A 21,047-nucleotide genomic window follows, 5' to 3' on the forward strand; every position below is an offset into this window, starting at 1 on the left:
CAGCAATGTAATTAAAGTAGTTTCGAGAAAGATAAATTTTTGTAAGACATTATTGTTCAATATTTTTTTTTTACTTTTTAAATTATTATTATATTTTTTTTAACAATAATTGTAGAAATGAAATCAAATGGTTGCAAAAACATGGGGCAATGGTGAAAGAAACTAATTATAAAACAATAATATGTATGTATGTATAAACCAATCAAGTACTGTAATCACGATACTTTTTTTAAATTATGGTACTACCATCTTAATTCACAATTGCGCGATTATTGCATTTTTGAAAAATCATCGCAACAATGATGATACGCGACAGCGAATGCGTTTAAAAACTACATAATTACACACGTACAACACGTATGGAAGCTGCGTGAAATTTCCTCGCGATTTTTTTTTCTTTTTTTTTTGTGATTACTAAAGCTCGTCAATCCTTGCGATTATTACACGTTGTTTCATTGGTAATTAAATTCAAAAACTCGATAAGCTTATCGAAGCTGCTTTGAGAGAGAAAAAGTGCACGAACGCGCACGTTTTTTTTCGCGCAATCGGCTGATAAAGGCATCTCAAAGGATTTCGCCTTATCGGTGCATGTTATACGGCAATAACGGGCACGTGCACAAATATTCGTAAGCATCACACGATCGACAGCCGGAGACTGAAAAATTCTTTCGATACAATAAAATTAAGCCAAACACTTTGTCGCTCGAATTTATCAACCACTTGTCTCAATACAACGACATAAAATGCAGTTTTTTTTTCTTTTTCTTCTTTACCCGCCGTTGTTTTTAACTGATTCGAAATTACCGATTTAATTCGAAATAATTAAATTATAATTATCTGCTAATAATTCTGTATAATTTTTTCAGTGGTATTTTTGAAATCGAATAATAATTGATAAACAGATTGCATTAAAAATCGCTCAGGGATGTAGGATAAAGTTTATCACTGTACGATTTGTAGGTCAAATGAAAATTCGAAACAAAAACTTGATCGTTTTCGAGAAATGTGTTTGAATTTTTGTAAAGGTGCAGAAATTTTATGAAAATTAAACGATTGGATTTAAAAATTATGCGCTGTGGAAATTCGCAATACTTGAGGAAAGCGTACCTATTTATTTTTTCTTTACTTAAAATTCCGAGAAATCGATAGCTTATCCTTAATACTTAATAAAACTAAATAATTCGCATAGCGACGTCAGTTATTTATACGCCCACGTACACGTATAGCCAATGCATAAATGGAAAAAACAGCTGATCGCTATGTACAAGTGCATCTTTACCTTGAAAGACAGAACAACAATTCATCCTTATCGCTATAGCATCGCTAAAAGTGAAAGAAAAAAAAAAAAAAAGAGAAAAAATTTTAAGAAAAAAGGTCAGAAAAATTCTAACACTATATTGAGATGAATGTTGTTCCGCGATAATAAACAAAAACACTCGTACTTGTTTATCTGAAGTATCGCTGTAGACGTAATGTCTGCAAGATTTTGTTTTAATCCAGACAACTTGGCTCGCTATATTTTACCGTTCGGTTGTACCACTATGACTTATCTTTCATCACGTGATTAATCAATTTGGATAGCTTTTAATCATAATGTCAAAAACTATCCAACCGAAGCTAGTCAGCTACATTTTTTAAATTAATAAATTATCATGGTTTGTAAAAAATGTGCTCACTGAAAATTTCCTTGAAGAAAAAAATTAATAATAGAATTTTTAACTAAATAGACTTACTTACATAATATAATTAAAAAAAAAAAAAAAAAAACAACAGACATTACACTTGTAACGTAGCTGTAGTATGTACAATAACAGGTATCGGTTACGCATTGGGTCACGTGAGAAATTGAAAAACTACGATATAATTACGACGCTAATTATTCCTCAGCACTACTTCAATAACCACGTAATTTATTTTTAACGCTTGTCGATTTTTTTTCCAGCGTCCCGTTAATGCTTACCATTGCAATCCTTTTTTTTTTTTTTTTTTCTCATATACCTATAGCTTTGCGTATCTATTTTCTTCGTCCATATACTTATCTTCATTATAAAGTGATCCGACTTGCTCAATGTGTACAATTATTATTGAGGCTCATTAGGTGCTCGTCGTTTCTTACGCTTTTTGTTTCACGCGCGTTAATTTTGCACTATAGATCAAAGAACTGTATGAAACTTTGTTTCTGTCTTTTTTTTTTTTTTTTTTTTTTTTTTAGTTAGATTCAGTTTTCAGTCCAATTTTGTGTACGTCATTATGATTTTCAATTTAAAGTTTTTAATATTTCAACTCGGGTATTTCCTTCTTATGTAACATCGTTTAAAACGTTTTAAAGCTAATCATCATTCCTCCTTTTTGTTTCGTGTTTCAACACTCCCGTATAGTTTATTTCTCTCGTGTCAGACCAACTTGTACAATTGGGATCCTCCATTAATCCTAAAATTAAAATTTTTTCCAGTCATACCTTAAATTTTAATTGTTTTCTTCATTCGTTTCCTGTTTTTTTCCCCCTCCTAATGCGCATTGTGTAACAATTATATTTTTAATTGTTAATACTCGAGTATTCACTCTTGTCATGCTTAACGGAATTTCCGAATTCCACAGCTCAACTGCGCATTATCTCGGTTATCAAACTTCACAAACACTTTCCTTTCTTCTTCATAGTGCCTATACTTATCGATCGCCCCAACTGAATTATCTGTGTTTTATCTATCGTATCGACTTCACAATTTCCGACCACTTTACGCTTTCTTCCTTTTTTTTTTTTTTTTTTTTTTTTTTTTTTTTTTTTTTTTTTTTTTTTTTTTAATAAAAAAAAAATACATTAAATTTATTATTATTATTATTATTACGGTAATTTTACTTATTTCTAGTTTCTAAAGACTTGCATTGATTGACAATCAGACATTTTCATTATTGGACAATGTAATTGACTTTCATGGGGTAATAGTCCATGTGAAAAGCAAAGATAGCCATGCCATTATCGACATTCGTTGATATTTAGGTATACAACTCAAATTTTTACGGGAGACACCTTCGACTGGCATTGCGTATAATGTATGTATACCTTCGAGCTTATCTTGAAAAAGTTCGAGTGCGCATCGCGAGATTTAGCTCAAACGTCTCTCTCATCTTATTTTTCTTTGTCTTCGAGGATTACGCTTTATTGCTCTGGTGCCTTAATCCCTTCGCACCGCTGCTCGCGAAATGGCACAAACAACTCGCGCGTTTTCTTTGGCTCTTAACTCTGCTCTGGACGAGCGGGAAGCTGACGAAAAAAATCCGCGGTAACTATAGCTTACGCGTTTAACGTTCTTTCGCGGAACAGCAAAACTTTTTCCGGTTTTTTATCGGTACTTCGTGACTGGCACGTGGGAACTTGATCGTTTTTGCGACCAAGTGAGGGTAAATGAAGCCATTTCGAAGTTTCGATTTTCCATTCTATTGGATAGTTGTCGCTGACTCATTTTTAGTTTTAATATGACGCGTTTTCGAGACAAACAGCTTGGAGCTATCTTGTTTTTTTTTTACAATAGGAATTTTTATTATTTTCAAATATACAGAATTTAATTGTTTGACAAATATATAAAACGTGTAAAAAGAGACAATAGAGAGACACGAAATTACTTTGTTGTTAGATTTTATCGTAGTAATCTCCGTTTGTTTTCAAAAGTTGAACTTTATTTAACTATTTTAAAATTAAAAACCAACGAGTTACGTGCTCGCTGAAAAATTTGCGGGTATACAACCAAAGTTGGTCGGAAAGGATTAAAATTATATGAAATAATAATGTACAAAAAAAATATACGATTCGTTCGCATTAACGAGATCAAGGACGTATCGTAGCTTTAGATAACTCATTTCTGAAAACAAACAAATCGCGTAAGTACATTAATGTTCAAGGCAGCAAAACTTGTGCACACATCGAACGCGAAGGCATTTTTTTTCTTCTTTCACTTCCGATTTGTATATTTCTTTTTTTTTTTTTTTTTTTTAATTATTATTATGCGCACACATGTATCGGGACAATTGAAATAAGAAACGGTTCGCGAAGCGCACATTTTTCAATGGCAATCGACAGACTCAATGAATTTCATTCGCGCGATACCGATTGCGCAAAAATATACTGCATCCAATGCCGATACACCGCCTGCTCTCGAGCACACCGACAATAGTAATTAATTATGTCACCGCAAACATAAGTGTGTGTATACTTGACATTGTTTATCGCACCTAAGCCAACTCTCGTCATTTGGTTGCAGAGTGAAAATTGATTTAATCGCGAGCACAAGTATACAGGTACCTAATATGCACAATCGCCCGTGATTTTCAACTTCGAGACTGCACAAACCGTTCCTTATCGGTATAACCCCCTTTTTGTTATTCTTTCCGGAAAAAACACGTCATTGTTTGGGCAAGTGCACTGTTTTAATCGACGATTCGAGGATGTAAAAATTTGTCTTGTGATTTGCTCGCGGAAAAACCAAATCGTCATGTCCTTTCCGTTCGATCGACGCCCGTTTTCGTTCGGTTTAGTCACCGATACAACGAAATCGGCCAATTTAGGTCTCGTTGCCGATCGATATTTAATACGTTAAAACGTACGTTCGGTCCTGCAATTGTGAATTACCTAAATCGGTCTCGAGGCGAATCGCACCAACACAATCATACACTATAAGTATAATATAGAGTGGCTTAAATGAATTTAAGGGAGCGCTTTTATACTCACGAGCATACGATTGCTGCGATGCATATCTCTGAGTGGGCTTGCGATCGGTATCGAGCGACGCGTAGATTGAATGTCGTTAACGCGCGGGAATGAAACTTTTTCGGTTCGGTATCTCTATGGTATTACGTTACGTAGGAAGGACACTTGAGATATATTTTTTTAGTTGGGACACGTACTATACGACGGCGTATCTATCTTTCTCTGCATGTATACCGATCAAATGCTTTGTCGATCTCCAATAGAACATAATCGATGAGTGCATAAATCGATCGTATCCCGATAACTCTTGTAATGTACACATGCGCCCCTAATGCTATACTCGACCGTTGATAGACGATTGTTTTCTCAGAAAAGGGCAATCAAAAAGCATAAAAAGCTGTACATGTGCGTAAGCGACCATAACTACAAAGAGGACAAAAAAAAGGAGTATTTACTATCAACTAATGGACTCGGCCGATGATCTTCCACTTCCTACTCGTGGAGATATTTCTACACGTGAGCGATGAAGAACGAGAATAATGTGCCATATACAACTATAAGTTGTTTCTTAAAGTGCAGGGAGAGGAGAGAGAAAAAAATGCGAGTAACTAAGCGCGCGCGTAATTGCACTTAGGCACGCGCAATTGCTTGCCGGCACGTATAGATGCGTTAGATCGGTATATATCGGCAAAATCAACCGGCGTAAACAATGGAAGAAAATGAAGAGAAAACAAACGCGTCAACGCGAGAAGAGACAATAGATCGAGAGCGCGTGCATCGATATATCCGAGTCGCGCCGGTTTTTTCTCGCGCCGATCGCGACCGATCCGACTCGCGGAAAATCAGCGAGCTTCCAAGGGGACAAAATAAACCGTCATCCATGGAAAGTGCGTAGAACAACGCCAACTGGATAGCACCGGACGCCACCGATGCCGATTTCCACCCGAGAAACAAACGCGCGGCCTCAATGCTCCCCACAAGCGAGCGGAGTAACGATTTCATTAAACGCCGGGGTATTAATATGTGTATCGATGAACGCGAGAGGCGGGAGGGCGGGGGGGGGGAGAGCTCATCATCGGAGGCGACGACGAATGAGGAGCCGATGATGCTCCGCGGTGGGGCACGTCGAGCTACTCTCTCGCCACGGGCTTTTGGGCCGTCAGTTTCTTTCGGCGCTCGTCGCATCGCGGTCGCTCCACCTATTGCATGCACTTGCACCTAAGCACTACGCTCGCGAACCCAAAGACCAGTCTTGTCCTTTGTCGCGAAAATAAGTAACCAATCCCCTCCCACGGGTTGTTCCGCATGACTCGTCTTTGCACTGTTGTGACCAACCGATTTTTCCCCCCCGAGCCCCACAGTAAATAAATCCACGTCAACGACAGCGGTGGTCTGGAAAACCCAGAAGCGAGAAAAAGTAACGGATTGCCGGTAGCGAGGGCGCGTGAATCCCGGGAGTCAGCGAAAATTTCGAAAATCGACCGACCAATCAACAATCGGTCCCCGTTGTTGCTCAGCAAACACGGCGGCGAAAAAACGTGCGTCTCGAGGATAAGGAGCCGGGCGCACAAGAAGCTTATCCTGGGAATGCATAAGACTCGACGAAAAACTCGCAACTTGCTGTTTTACCGCTGAGCCGGCCCAACGAGCCCCTCGGACAGCCCACAGGATCATACGACGCGGGTATACAAGCTTTTACCGATCTCTTATATATACGTAACGATAATATATAATATACCACACCGGCGTGCCTAAACTGTTCGTCGTCGCGTGTGCTTGTGTCTGTGTGTGGGTGTACACACATGTGTGTGTGGGTGTTTGCCGTCGGCGAGCACTTGTTGGCTTGATTGGCGCGTCCAGCTTCCTTCCCCGTTGATTTGCTCAGGTACGTATGCGCGAATAATTCGTATATTTCGTAACCGCCAAATGACCGATTACGTGCATATATACATGCATATAATGTATACGTTCCGCCGACGCCGGTGTTTGTGAAAATTGTCGCGGTGACTTTTGACGGATTGAGGAAGTCCGCTGAAAGTCTTTTTTTTTTTTTTTTTTTTTTTCTTTTTTCGTTTTCGAAAGTAAATTCCCAAACTTGTAAGTCTACTAAGTGTGCCATTCACGCGTCGTTGCAATTTTCATACCGTGTCATTAAAAATTAATTAAATTAATGTACCATGAAATGTTTCATCGGCTCCATATCGGTTCCTCCACAATTATTTTAAACGAAACAAAAAGGCATTCAATACGTGATAGGATTTATTGGTAGCGTTTTTATGCAGGTACAGTTTGATTCAACAGTCACTGGTTGGATGGTCATTAAAATATAGGATCGTTTTTATATTACTTTTAAAACTCTCTCATCTGCACCTGCATTATCTTGGAATTTTTTAATTTTGGTACACTTGGATTTCATCCCACCATCTATGAGACATCGGTATCCTCGCTGTAACAATAAATCGAATAATTAAAAAAGCATTTACGTCAAAAGGGGGACAGTATTTAACACTTAAATACAAGCACAGTAATTCACAAATTCAGGAGTAAATGATTTCGTTGAGCATTTAAATGTTCAACTTGTCCACCCATGCTTACATTTTCTTATGTAAGTATATGAGCGTTCAAATAAAAATGTGACATTTAACATGAGACGATGCACAATGTGACATAAGGTACGGTCATACTCGTATGCCTAATTGTTTCGTAAATTAATAAATTAACGTACTTCGTTGTGTAATTTAATATGGCCTATTAATAACGATGCGGTGGTCGCGCTGAATTAATTTTAATATCATGAATTCTTTTGAACATCCAACTTATTCTACATTAGTTTGCATTACACAAATAAGATGCGAGTATTCAAATACAATATTGACGTCTGAACACTCCGTTGCGTAAAAAATGCTCTATTTACATTGTTTTTTTTTTTTTTTTTCAGGTAGACTTGATAACCATGTACATAATTTCATTTACTCGATCAGTCATTGGGTGAAAAAAATTTTTATTCAATTCCTATCGATGTCACTTTGATTAATTAAATTGTCGTTACTGTAAAAAGGAAGTTCGATCTCGTCATTCGTTTTATATAAGTATAGGCGTGTTTAACGATTGATTGAACGATTTATAATTAAAGACAACGTGTTGATGTGAAAATCATTCAAAACATTCAAATTGTCCCAATAGTATATTGTATACGTGGCGGTAGTTGGTCGTAAGAAAAAACTCCCGAGACGTCAGTTCCTTTTTTCATTGGCACTTTTGCAATTAGGCGCGTTCCCGAGAACAATTAAACGATTGAGCCAATTTGCTTAAAAGGGAAGCTTACAGGTATGGCACGAGGTTTCTTTTTTTCGACTCCTTCAACTCCAACGTCGCATTTCACTTAATAACAAAACTATTATCTACGCTGACCGAAAAATCGATTTTTTTTTGTCAACTGTTTGGTAATAATTGCACTAACCACTTCATAAACTCGACACGAGGATGGGGACGGTATTTTTCCGTAAACACAGCGGCGAAACAACGCCAACCTTTGGATTTACAGAGCATCGGCGGCTCTAATAAGTCTAATGATTGAGCGCACCTCGAAAAGAAAAAAAAAAAATCGAATTCATTCCATGTCTAGTTCTATTTTTTTTTCCCTCCGGAAAAATGCCTGTACACCAACTCCAAGGTTCTAAGAAACGTATTATTTAGCAAAAGAAAAAAAAAAAAAAAAAAAAAAAACAGTAGTCGCGACCGGTTATGGATGCGTAATCATATCGCCGTGCTCAAGGTTTTAGTGGACTGGAAAACTAGGATTTATATTAACCGCCCATAGATGTTCATCCGTGACAATTGCGATTTTATTTAAATTAATTTTGCTTCTTCTTAAACAAGTATTTGTTACGAAAGTATCCGACAGCGACCCGAAATATGGCACGTCAATGCGTTTAATTTGCATAAGAAAATTTTTCCTCGTTTGTTTTAGTAATCAAGCCACCCTCGAGGAGATTCAAAGTTTGCGCACATCGTAGCCGTCGTGTGTTTGGAAGAAAGAAAAAAAAAAAAAAAAAAAATTGGATTTTATATAATTGTAAATGCGTTGTTATTCTATAAATTGTTGATATAAATTGAAGAGAGAATCACCGTTGAAACCCAAGATGTTTATCGCGCGCAAACATTTATAAGACATGTGCTCTCGTTGCTTCAATAAGATTTGCACTGCGGGGGAAAAAAAGTGTGTCACCACTTGACTTTAATTCGCGTATCATAGGTAAATGATGCGCGATAGTCCTCGAGACATTGTTTTTTAATCTAACTTCGTTCGACTCGAATGGCACGCGACACTGCATGAGTTATTTTTTTTTTTTATCTTCCATTACTTTTGCATGTCAGAATCAAAAGTCCATTCGATTAACGTCTAAAAAAAACCCTTTCTTTTTTTCTTGCAGCTGGTATACATAATCAATCAATTGTTCTGGATAGTTGAATATCATACAACAAATATAGTTATGACTAGCGTGAATGGTGAGGATTTTTTTGTTTTGTCGATTATCATTAATTAAAATTATAACGTATGCTCGATTAAATGGAAAATGCATGTATTCTGTCTAGGAGTGAAAGACAGGAAAGATACCGAAGTTACCGCTCAGATAATCAAGGATAGTCAGGATGAACGCATGGTACGTTGAGATACGGCATTTACTGCTGCCCACGATTTCTCCTTTATTCATTTACTTTTTTCATAGATGAAAAAAAAAACAAAAAAAAAAAAAAAATGAAATCGATATTTTACGGTGCAGGAAGCTTACGGTTTCGAGGTGCATCTCATCTACACGTTACTCACCTTCGTCGCCTGCGTCCTGAGCCTCGGCTCCCTGCGTCTCTTCTTCCACTGGTACCCGCACCTCTACCTCTACGCCACCCACAAGAAGTGCGACCTACGCCGAGCTACCAAAATCCTCGTCGTTGTACGTACACGTACTTACCTACAATATACCTACCTTTTGCTATATTATCACCATCAAGTTTGTTTCATTGACTCCGGGACTCCTTTCAGGATGACTACCAGGGCAAGTACAAGTCTTACATCGTCAAGGAAGTCAAGACGGTGTCTACCAAGAATTTGAGGTTCGTCGTACGAGTACTCGCTAAATCATTATTTGTGTCTTTAACAATACATTGTTTTTTTTTTTTTTTTCCATCTCCCTCTCGAAGGCATATTCCGTACAAATGATCAATCTGTTGTTCTATTTTTTTCCGTGTCGCGATAAAAAGAGAGCAATGTATATACATAAAAGCCATTTAATGCCAAATCGCTTGTACGTACGCGTATTACATTATCATGTAGTATGTATAACCGTGGTTTTTTTCTTTTCTCTTATTATTTTTTTCAACGCGCGTTCTCACTCCGAGCGATCTATTCGTAATTAACTATAAAATACGAATGGCCGGAGAGGAAGAAAAAAAAAAAAAAAAAAAAAAAAAGAAATCAGCACCAATCGATCCCACCAATGAATCGTACAATTAATGTGAGACTTTGGTGGCGCGCAGCGCGAAATCCTTGGGGCGCAAGTTCGAGCGGTCGAGCGCCGAGCTGGTGGAGAAGGTACGGGGCGGTTGGCTCGAATTGAACCTCGAGAACGGGAGCAAGAGAAGGGTCCAGGAGTACAGGGCGTTCTCGTGCAAGAAGCAGTGCTACGTGTGGGATGATAAACAAGCCGAGTTCTCGAAGCTGGCGAGCGTCGAAAGGTACGCCCTGTGCGTTGACCTGCACGCGGAGAAGGCCAAGGGATTATCGTGCGAGGAACAACTGCTACGGTAAGTCGTGCCCTTTTCAACGTGGTGCACCGCGAGTCTCTGTTCTTTCGAGCCAGCTGTACACATATATAGACTGTATAATTACTTGTCTCGAGTGTGCAACGACTCGGGCTTTGCCCGCGAGCTCTTTGGTCAACGAAGGAGCACTGCATAATCTACACCACACGCATGACGTAACGTTTCACAGCCGCCTCATGTACGGATACAACGAGATTCTCGTGCCGGTGCAGAGCTTCCGCGTCCTGTTCGTCCTCGAGATCCTCAATCCGTTCTACGTCTTCCAAGCCTTCAGTCTGGTCGTTTGGTTCAACGAGGGCTACGTCCACTACGCCGTGGCCGTCGTCCTCATGTCCCTCTTCGGCATCCTCTCCTCGATCAGGCAGACCCGCGCGGTAAGTATACCTATTATACATGGTTTGTTTACGTTTTTGGCACCAACAAAATGGAGAAGAAAAAAGAAAATGTGGTGCTCGCACATGTAAATCTATGAAATTGTGTCATTGCCGCCCATCACCCGAACGCCGCGAGTATACGAAAACAATTTCATTTCTCTCTCTCGAGTATATAATTATAGTGCCCGGTATATAATACAAAAAAACATTAAGATCAATCGGCCGTCGATTGCGCGAAGGAACTATATATATTGTGTGCATGATGTCGAGAGCAGAACCAGATCAGCCTGAGGAACACGGTCGCCTCGACGGAGCGGGTGCGCGTGTTGCGCAGCAGCGGCGAGTACGAGAGCATATCGAGCGACGAGCTCGTACCCGGGGACATAATCGAGCTGCCGAGGCACCGGGCCGTGGTCGCGTGCGACGCCGTTCTACTGACGGGCAGTTGCATCGTCAACGAGTCGATGCTCACGGGTGAGTTTTTTTTTCTTTTTCTTTTTTTTTTTTTTCGTTGCCCGATGTTGACACGTTTTTTTGTTTTTGTTTTTTTCGAATCCCAGGTGAATCGGTCCCGGTGACCAAGACGCCCCTGCAGTCGCACGCCGTGCTCTACGACGCCAGGGGACACTCCCACCACACGCTCTTCTGCGGCACTACCATCATCCAGACAAAGTAAATTATTATTATTATTATTTGTTTATGCAATATACGTGTGTGCCAGAGAGTTTGTATAATTTTGGTACGACCGAGCTCAGGCAGTACGGGGACAAGCCGGTGCTCGCCAAGGTCATCCGTACCGGGCTGTGGACGACCAAGGGCTCGCTGGTCGCCGCCATACTCTACCCACCGCCCACCGACTTCAAGTTCGACCAGGACTCGTACAAACTCGTCGGTATCCTCATCGGGGTTGCCTTCCTCGGCTTCTTCTACACATTGGCCGTCATGGTAAGGAGTTTCTCTCTTCTCTTACTTCGGCAAGCAGTGCCGAGCTGTCGATATACCCCTATTGAATTATTACCTAATCGAGTCGAACATTAAGCGCACCCAACTGGTTCGAACTGGACTCGGAGTGTGTTTGCCAATGATTGTTTTTGCAACGTGGCCCAAACCTTTTTTTTTCTTCTTCTCTTCTTTTTCTTAATTTTCTCGTTTCCAAACTCGATCGGCGCAGATCGCGAGGGGCAACACGCTCACCAACATACTCATAAAGACCCTCACGGTGTTCACGATCGTCATACCACCGGCCCTGCCCTCGGTCATGGCAGTGGGCAAGATGTACGCGATATTCCGGCTGAAGAAGAGACAGATCTACTGCATCAACACGCGAGCCATCAACATATCCGGCAGCATAGACTGCGTCTGCTTCGACAAGGTGACTCTTTCTTTCTTTCTTTCTTTCTTTTTTTTTTTTTTTTTGTTCTCAATAAGGATTTTCACGATTTCGTTGGCTTGGGAAAATCATTTTTACGTAATCCCAATCGCCCCGCACAGCGTTTGCCGGAAATTTCAAATTTCATTCTCCTCCTGGCGTTGCGTAATCTCGTGTGGCGTGTGTAAGACAAAACATACTCTCCCGAAAACCAAGTACAAGGTGCTTGCAGATTTTGTTTGTTTGTTTGTTTGTTTTTTGTTTTTTTGTATGTTTTTTGCATAACTTGCAGAGATAATTTTTAATCTTACCGTTGAGAAAAAAAAAAAAAAAAAAAAAAAAAGCCGTTTCTTGTGTGTACAGACAGGAACTCTGACGGAGGACGGGTTGGACATGATGGGCGTCGTGGTGCACGAGGGAAACAAGCTGAGCCAGCCGGAAAAGGACGTCACTAAGCTTAGGGACGCGCGGATATTCAAGGGGATGCTGGTGTGCCACAGCCTTACGATCATCAACGACGAGCTCAGTGGTGATCCCTTGGACGTGAAGGTGATTGAGCGGGGGGGGGGACCAACTCGTTTTACCGCACATGATGCTCAAAGTGGATATTATTTTCTTTAATTGGCGCTTAAAAGTATCGATCGCCACGATGACATGACAAATCGGTTGAAACCTGTTTCGCGATACGCGGAATGAGACGTAAAGTGTCTACGGGCAAAAGAAAAGAAAAAAAAGGGGGGGGGGGGCGTCACTCTAATTCCGAACAAATAGTAATAAATATTCAACGAGAAAAAAAGAAAACCGCAATCGGATCTAGATCGCGCGCGCATAAATCATCTCGATTCGCTGCAGGTGTATACCGATCCTGTTGACATTAATTTAATTAAAATGTCGATTGGCGTTGAAAAAACGACACCACGCAAACAATGGCCGAATCAAGATAGGAATTTCTTGTATATGATGATATATCATATATTATTTCGCATACGAGATCGGCAAGGAAAACACAGCGATTTTACATTTCCCAAAATATACAGATGTTCGAAAGCACCGGGTGGGAGCTGTACGAGCCGGAACTGATAGCCGATCCGATCCACCGGGGCTCGAGTCTGCAGGCCCTGTCGATAATCCGAGCGCCCAAGTCGAGCAAAGACAACGACGACGACGACGACGACGACGACGACGGGAGCATGGAGATCCTGCAGCAGTACCAGTTTTCTAGCACGCTCCAGAGGATGTCGGTGATAGCGAGGAGGCCCAAGGACGGCCGGTTCGTCGCCTACACCAAAGGCTCGCCCGAAATGATACTGAGCATGAGCCTCAGCCGGAGCGTGCCTGCGGATATCATGGACACGCTCAGGTGCTTCACCGAGCAGGGATACAGGGTCATTGCCGTGGCTTGCAAGGACATCGAGGCACCCGATGGACAGGTAACAGTCATAATGATAGTTATTTGGAACAAAGAAATTGATATGATGGGAGATTGAAAGTCTAGTTAGCGCGCGACAATGTCAGGAAGAGAAATACAAGTCCACGGTTAGAGTTATGTAAGGGCTACGTTGTGGCGAGCGAGTCATAATCTCTGAAATGGCAAGGAAACGAAGAAAACTGTGCAAAGCACAGCAAAGCCTTTTGTAAAAATTAATTCAAGATTTAATGTTAGGAAAATGTCTGTGGAACATAGTTGGACGAAGCTTCGTGCCAATTAGCGGATGGCAGAGATGTTTTTTTTTTTTCTCTTTCCTTTTAATTTATGCAAGTTGCCAAGTGCAGAAGCCGGTCGATCGAGGATATCCAAATGATTTTCTAGCTATTATCGATTTCCGATTGCGTTGTTCGATGAGAGATTTGTAGGCCATCTCGCTAATCGATTTAGCATGTTTTCATTGTATCCTTGGACGAAAAAAAGGAAAAAAAAAAAAAAAAGTACAGTGGCATACATATTCTTGCTCGCTGATGTATGATGATTGTCGGGCACCTCGCGCGAGCAAGTCATGAGCACTTTTGTGCAATTGTTATTACATAAATCGATTTTTCGCCCAATCACGCGCGTATACGAGTTGAGAGAGAAATTACAGTTTGGTTTGTAAATTGATTAATCATTTTATCCTCGAGTGATAAATTGCAGTGAAAATATCATTCTCTGTTCACCATACGCTTAATGGGTACTTTAATTTTCCCGACTTTATTGATAATTTAATTGTAAAATCTTTCACTCGGATGTGCATGATGAGTAAAGATTCAGCGAGCCTTGGAAAACTTGGCGTTTATCATTTGATGTTTCGATAGCACAGTTATGTTTAAAACATCAATCTTTTGACAAAGTAAAACCACACCAAGTGAATAGAGCGATAAATTACACGATTGCAGGTACAAAAAATCCCAAGGGAAGAGGTGGAAAAGGACTTGGAGTTTCTGGGCCTGATAATCCTCGAAAACAGACTAAAGTCCTCGACGATCAAAGTGATCAAGGATCTCAGGGAAGCCAACATCAAAACCGTCATGATCACTGGTACCCAAGTCGCTAAGCTGTACTTAAAAACAAAAAATTCTAAACAATTAATAAAAAAAAAAAAAATGTAAAATTTCCAGGCGACAATATCCAGACGGCAATAAGCGTGGCCAAAGAGTGCGGGATATTGTCGCAGAGCGAGATAGTCGTGAGCGTCTCGGTCGTACCGTCCGACAACAAAGACAGGCCCGAGATCTACTTCAACGCGCAGGGAGCGCTGCAATTGGTAAACAATGCATTTCACACTAAACTTATTCTGCGACGATATCACATTGCACAAAAAATCTCCCTCTCTCTTATATGGCTTTGTTCTCCTCTTCGAGTTATGCGATAATACGCCAAGCGCAGCGGCGCGAGACGTGCTTGGATCGCCATTAAAATGCTTAAGGACAGATATACCTATATAAATGAATGTGCCATTTGAGCAATTACCGAGAGATCGGTATCGAGATTGCATACTTACATCAAACGTGGATTTTATTCCTCATGCTTCGAGGCTTTTTTTTTCTTTTCAACTATGTACTTATCGATTGGTGCAGGAAAAGAAACTCAAACCCTCGTCCCTTGACGACCTGGAGTTCGGGGGCTACTCGAAAAATTACAAGTTCGCGCTGACGGGCGACACGTGGCAGTTGTTGCGCGAGCACTACAACGAATTGCTGCCGAGGATTTGCACCCGAGGTGTCGTCTTCGCCCGAATGAGCAGCGATCAGAAGCAGCAGCTCGTCGTCGAACTCATGCAGCTCGGCTATCACGTCGGTTGGTGGACCTTTTTTTTTTTTTTTTTTTTTGTTTATTTATTACTTGATTTGGATATTTTTATGTGTATGTGTAACTGATGAATAATTTAAGCCATGTGCGGCGACGGTGCAAACGATTGTGGCGCACTTAGAGCCGCTCACGTCGGGATTTCGCTCTCCGAAGCGGAATCGAGGTAAAAAAAATTTCATGCATTCTTGGACTGATGAGAAGTGATTTGTGGGCGGGAAGTCATTCAAACAACGTATTGATTCCTTTTTTTTTTTGTTCAACGCAACTCATTTTTTTTTTATTCCCCATCTTACAAACATTACAGTGTGCACGCAGCGAGTCTGCGCTTTTAATTGATAACGTTGAGAAATTTTAGTACGTTTCTTTCAAACTCAGTAACTTTCGTGTCATTTGCTTAAATGGTCTATGTACAATAACGTAACTCAACGATAATATCGAATCATCGTTTAACTAAAAAACATACTTTTAAAAGCTTACCGATTCAAATAAAATTACTTTCCGCAGCGTGGCGAGTCCCTTCACATCCCGAGTTCCGGACATCACATGCGTGCCCACGGTCATCCAACAGGGCAGAGCCGCCTTGGTCACCTCGTTCGGGATCTTCAAGTTCACGGTCTGCTACTCCCTGACCGAGTTCGTGAGCACCATCATCCTCTACTCCATAAGTTCCAATTTCACTGGCCTGCAGTTCTTCTACGTGGACGTTTTCGTTTTCGTCAACTTTGCCTTTTTTTTCGGCAAAACCGAGGCGTACGAGAAACTAGCCAAAACCGCGCCCACCTCGAGCCTCGTGAGCTTCACGCCGTTGTTCTCCATCACCGTGCACACGATCATCATAGCAATGTTCCAACTGATCGCGTTCCACGTGGTCCAGCAATTCTCGTGGTACAAGGCCATGGTGTGGGACGACGAGTACCGTTACGACTGCTACGAGAACTACTCGGTGTTCAGCCTCTCGACCTTCCAATACATCATCATAGCCATCGTTTTCTCCATGGGTAAACCCTACCGTCTGCCCATTCACACCAACAAGTGCTTGGTGCTGTCCATCATCGTCGTGACCCTCGCCAACGCTTACATCACCCTGGATCCGGCCAAGTGGACGATCGATCTACTCGAGCTCCAGATGCCACCTGTTTACGACTGGAGATACGCCATAATCGTCCTTGTCCTCGTCAACGGCCTCGTGAGCATCTGGTTCGAGTCGTTCGTCGTGGAGTACCTCATCCAGCGCAAAGTCGGGCCCAGACTCTACAAGCCTGAAAAATCCAAAAAAGAGTACGTGTTGGTGGAATGCGAGCTCAGGAGGGAGCCCGATTGGCCACCGATCAGTCGCGAGTTACCGAGCTTACCGATCACCCCCAGTTACGAGAATATCGTCAATTCGGAGCGAAAGGCTAGCATCGCGGATTTGGTTTTTGTCTACGTCGTCAACGAGGACGAGAAAAAAGCTTGTGTTGGGCTCAAGGATGGAATCGATAATCCGGCGTTTAGCAGTGACGTGCAGGATAATGAGATTAACCAAGCGTACTAATGGATTTTTCAATCATAGTATTATTATTATTGTTGTCATTATTTTTATTTTTACTACCATCATTGATATATTACGGTTTTATACGCGCGTAGATTTTTAAGTGTATTATTTGTTGTTAACAATAGTTTACCTGAGTACGTTTTTTTGTTCTTCGTCCGCGTTCTCAAAAGTACACCTGCTCGTCCATAAAGTAGAACAGGTTACAAATCATCAAACGCGAGTTGTGCTCGTTCTCAGATCCGATGATCTGTATTAATTTTGCGTTTTCTGCAAGGAAAACATATGAATTTGTAAAAAGTATTGTTACTTGTATCAACCACTTGTACAATGCGTATCAAAATGACCTGGCTTATAGAAATGAATTTTATGTACTCTACCGATTTAATTATATATAATAAAAGAAAAAAATATGCAATTCCTTGCTCACCAATAATGGCCTCATGATTATCCCTCAATTCTTTTTCTATCCATTGCTTGTACTGAAGCACGACCCTGTTCAGCATTTGTATAGTACTGTCAAAGATGTGGCTTTTCAACAAAAGTTTTGGAAGAGATTTGATAAAATCTTTAAAAGACTCTTCGCTGTAAAATAAAAGGACAATAAGAGGCTAAGTTTATGCAATAAGTAAATTTTAGTATGTTAAACACAGCTGCTGCAGCAATAATCATACTTGTAACAAATATTAATAATTTATGTATAGCAGTAGTTAAAATTGTGTATAATGAGTTTGAAAGTTTTATTAATTACCTATGCAAGTCAATTAAATTGTGATTCATCACAATATCTTTCATCACCGAGAATAGTTGTTTTTGTAAATCTTTTTTGTTACTTAAATATACATTTATGACACTTTTCAGAAGGTCACTCAGTGGAACTTTATTCTTATACCACGTTATACAAGCTTCCAAGAAAAGAACTCTTAAAACACTGATCAAACAGGGAATCACAGGAGTTTGGGTATTTTTCCAGTTATCAAGTATATCTGTCAAAGGGAAATAATACAGATAAAAAAAATAAACAATGAATAATCAGGACATTAAATAAACCTTACCTATTAGAAACTGAAGGATTTGAAAGCACAAACTCCTGTCTATACTATCAAGTTTGGTATTACTGCTCGCAGCAGTAAACCAAATATAGATGTAACACAGAGTTAAATTCTGTTCCATGCAGTCATTTGAAGGATTTATTGCTAATTCTTCTTCAGTCTTTTTCACTCTCACTCCAGATTTTAGCTGTTGGTATGGGAAATCAAGAAGCAAATTTTTAATAAAGACACTTTTAAATTTACTTTTGAACCACAATGTACCATGCAATGTTCCACTATCACTTTCAAGTAGCTCTAAGTATTCAATAATTGAATGCATTATACTGGTTATGGACCTCAAAAGAGATGCAGCTTCATCAGAGATAGGAATCTTATGATTAGTGTTGGGTTGCTTTTTTGGACAAACTTCCAGCCAACTATCAAACATCAGAGGTATCAAGGAATCTATATAATTTTTTAGTGCATCCAAATCCAAGGATTTGTTAATTTTGCCACGTGTGCCGGAGTTTTCGAAATTAACAGGACAGACTCGCAATCGATTCAAGGAATAGATTGGGCAATGACCATTTTTATCCCTTACATGATACACTTTTGGAGAGTGAGCCAGTGAACTGATTCTTGAGCTTTTCTGTATTTTAATAGTAGCCAGCATAAATTCTTGCAAACTATTCAAAACTTTTGATCTCCATTTCATACTAGAGTTCTTGAAATTCAAATTGGCAGACAGTTGTCTGCCTGGCTGAGCTTGAGATCGTAGCTTTGAAATCATGTCCAAAAAGTATGTGAGAAGCTTGCCACTGTTGTTAATCAAAAAACTATGCGAGTGTTGAATAAGTATATCCAAAAACAATAAGGAATCTTCCATTATATGTGGATCTATGTGGGTCATAGCACATTTAAGGTAAGAAATTAAAACGTCACTGAATGGTCTCAGCTGATCATTCGAAACTGCTGCCAAAATTAGGCTCAAAGCTTTCAGAGCCTCTCTCCTCACGGGTTTTTCTTTGTCAAGGGCTAAAGCTGCTATTCCTTTGAGCAACGCACTCAAGTGCACGTTCAAAACATCTGCAGCATGCTCAGCTAAAATTTCCTTCAATTCTCTAACTGCATCTTGCCTAGAAGATGAATTATGGTGCTGGAGTCTTGATAATAGATCCTGTAAATAGTTTATGTATTACTAAATACAATTAATTATGATAATAATAAAAAAAACAAACAAACAAACAAATATATTAAGCCATTACTTTCACATTAAGCTTCCTACGACTTAGAATCTCAGATGCATCCTGTTGCTTCAATTGTGTTCGGATGATAATTTTCTTGGCCTTAAAGGAAGTGTTAGTTATGTTTAGCCCTTTAGGGAGAGGCTGTTGCTGCTTTCCTTTAAGCTTAACTTTTGCTTTTTCGGATTTCAACATCTTCTGATGTTTGTGATTTTTACCCATTTTGTTGAATTAAAGTTCCACCTGGGCACGTCAAATAGAGCTTAATACTGTGCCGTCAACGATATTTATTTTTACCAACTCGCAATATTTAATTTATGATATACGATCGCGATCGCGCAGGAAAAACCTCTTTTCAATAACTTATTTTACTTATATAAGTAAAAGTATATCCGTAAAAATGGAGCACATGTTTTACACACACGTGACAAATATATATATATATATATATATATATATATATATATATATATATATATATATATATATGTGTGTAGAGTTACCCGGAAAAAGTAAGGTTAGGTGACTGATGCGCATACAATGTATACATCACACATCATAAAAGTAGCAGTAGATAGAGGATAGAGGGTGTATTCCGCAAATGCTGCCAGCAGTTAAGTTACGTAGGTCGTGGTAACGCCGCATGGTCGGGTAGCGCTAGCGTCAACCTGTACTAACTGTCGGTGGGTTCCGCATGTCAACAAACTTTGATATTTTTTACTGTTTTCGCTCCCATGTCATCTGATATTCTGATATTTCGGAACATACACTGCAAACTTGCCGCAAGTAGCACAAACATCGTTAATTATTTATTTTGTATCTATTTCAAGAGTTGCGGCTGGTTTATAAGTGACTAAATGGCTCTAGGGCTAAGCTGCCTAAAGCTCTCCTTCAGAATTTCAGAAGCAATTTTTGGCCAAAAAAATCACGACCGCTAGATGGCGCTGATCCTAATGATTATAACTACTTATAGTAGAGCCATTTAATCAATTATAAACCAGCCGCAACTAATTTCGTAGATACAAAATAAATAGTTAAAGATAATTGTCCTACTTGCGGCAAGTTTGCAGTGTATGTTTTATACGAATATCAACCTCATATATATTTATACTTTTGGGTAATAGATGAATTGTAAACTTGACGCAAACAGTGCAAACAACGTTAACTTTTTATTTTATATTTATGAAATTAGTTGCGGCTGGTTTATAAATAATTAAATGGCTCTAGTATAAGTATAGTAATAATCATTTGGATCAGCGCCATCTAGCGGTAGTGATTTTTTTGGCCAAAAATTGCTTCTGAAATTCTGAAGGAGAGCTTTAGACAGCTTAGCCCTATAGCCGTTTAATCACTTATAAACCAGCCGCAACTATTGAAATAGATACAAAATAAATAATTAACGATGTTTGTGCTGTTTTCGGCAAGTTTACAATTTATCTATTACCCGAAAGTGTAAATATAAGGGAGGTCGATATTGGTGTAAAACATACACTGCAAACTTGCCGCAAGTAGCACAAACATCGTTAATTATTTATTTTGTATCTATTTCAAGAGTTGCGGCTGGTTTATAAGTGACTAAATGGCTCTAGGGCTAAGCTGCCTAAAGCTCTCCTTCAGAATTTCAGAAGCAATTTTTGGCCAAAAAAATCACGACCGCTAGATGGCGCTGATCCTAATGATTATAACTACTTAT

At 39.8% G+C, this 21,047-nt stretch overlaps 2 protein-coding genes across 3 annotated transcripts; one reads left to right on the forward strand and one right to left on the reverse strand.

Annotated features, from left to right (window-relative positions):
- The first annotated feature begins 5,883 nt into the window (after positions 1–5,883).
- LOC106637178 (polyamine-transporting ATPase 13A3) lies at positions 5,884–17,836 on the forward strand. The gene is made up of 18 exons (XM_014349875.3): positions 5,884–6,587; positions 9,136–9,211; positions 9,299–9,366; positions 9,487–9,654; positions 9,744–9,814; positions 10,238–10,504; positions 10,692–10,896; positions 11,172–11,370; positions 11,457–11,568; positions 11,652–11,841; positions 12,068–12,268; positions 12,629–12,814; positions 13,303–13,695; positions 14,636–14,777; positions 14,858–15,003; positions 15,317–15,536; positions 15,630–15,711; positions 16,053–17,836. Exons 2-18 carry the CDS (start codon positions 9,196–9,198, stop codon positions 17,080–17,082), a joined length of 3,696 nt encoding a protein of 1,231 aa, XP_014205361.2. The 5' UTR covers positions 5,884–6,587; positions 9,136–9,195; the 3' UTR covers positions 17,083–17,836.
- LOC106637179 (testis-expressed protein 10 homolog) lies at positions 15,815–19,762 on the reverse strand. Of its 2 annotated transcripts, XM_014349877.2 has the most exons (6): positions 19,376–19,762; positions 18,135–19,287; positions 17,831–18,065; positions 17,510–17,664; positions 17,213–17,349; positions 15,815–16,807 (listed from the first exon to the last, which is right to left on the reverse strand). In XM_014349877.2, the coding sequence occupies exons 1-5, from the start codon at positions 19,574–19,576 to the stop codon at positions 17,246–17,248; spliced, it is 1,848 nt and encodes a 615-aa protein (XP_014205363.2). In that variant the 5' UTR covers positions 19,577–19,762; the 3' UTR covers positions 15,815–16,807; positions 17,213–17,245. The 2 variants fall into 2 exon arrangements, with proteins under 2 accessions (XP_014205363.2, XP_089451964.1); XM_089595838.1 differs by lacking the exon at positions 15,815–16,807 and having other exon boundaries at positions 17,159–17,349.
- Between the last annotated feature and the right edge of the window lie 1,285 nt (positions 19,763–21,047).

Source organism: Copidosoma floridanum, unplaced genomic scaffold (assembly GCF_036245765.1).
Source record: "Copidosoma floridanum isolate Cflo_tuat_1 unplaced genomic scaffold, Cflo_Japanese_pri ptg000029l, whole genome shotgun sequence".
Taxonomy (NCBI): domain Eukaryota; kingdom Metazoa; phylum Arthropoda; class Insecta; order Hymenoptera; family Encyrtidae; genus Copidosoma; species Copidosoma floridanum.

Bases quoted from the DNA above. Each gene is read 5' to 3' on its own strand.
- LOC106637178 (XM_014349875.3), top strand. The intron at 9,815-10,237 runs GTTCGTCGTACG...GGTGGCGCGCAG, and splicing joins GTGTCTACCAAGAATTTGAG to CGCGAAATCCTTGGGGCGCA. The intron at 11,842-12,067 runs GTAAGGAGTTTC...CGATCGGCGCAG, and splicing joins TCTACACATTGGCCGTCATG to ATCGCGAGGGGCAACACGCT.
- LOC106637179 (XM_014349877.2), bottom strand. From the start codon at position 19,576: ATGGGTAAAAATCACAAACATCAGAAGATGTTGAAATCCGAAAAAGCA. The intron at 17,665-17,830 runs GTAATTAATAAA...TTTATTTTACAG, and splicing joins AATTTAATTGACTTGCATAG to CGAAGAGTCTTTTAAAGATT. The intron at 17,350-17,509 runs GTGAGCAAGGAA...TTTTCCTTGCAG, and splicing joins TAATCATGAGGCCATTATTG to AAAACGCAAAATTAATACAG.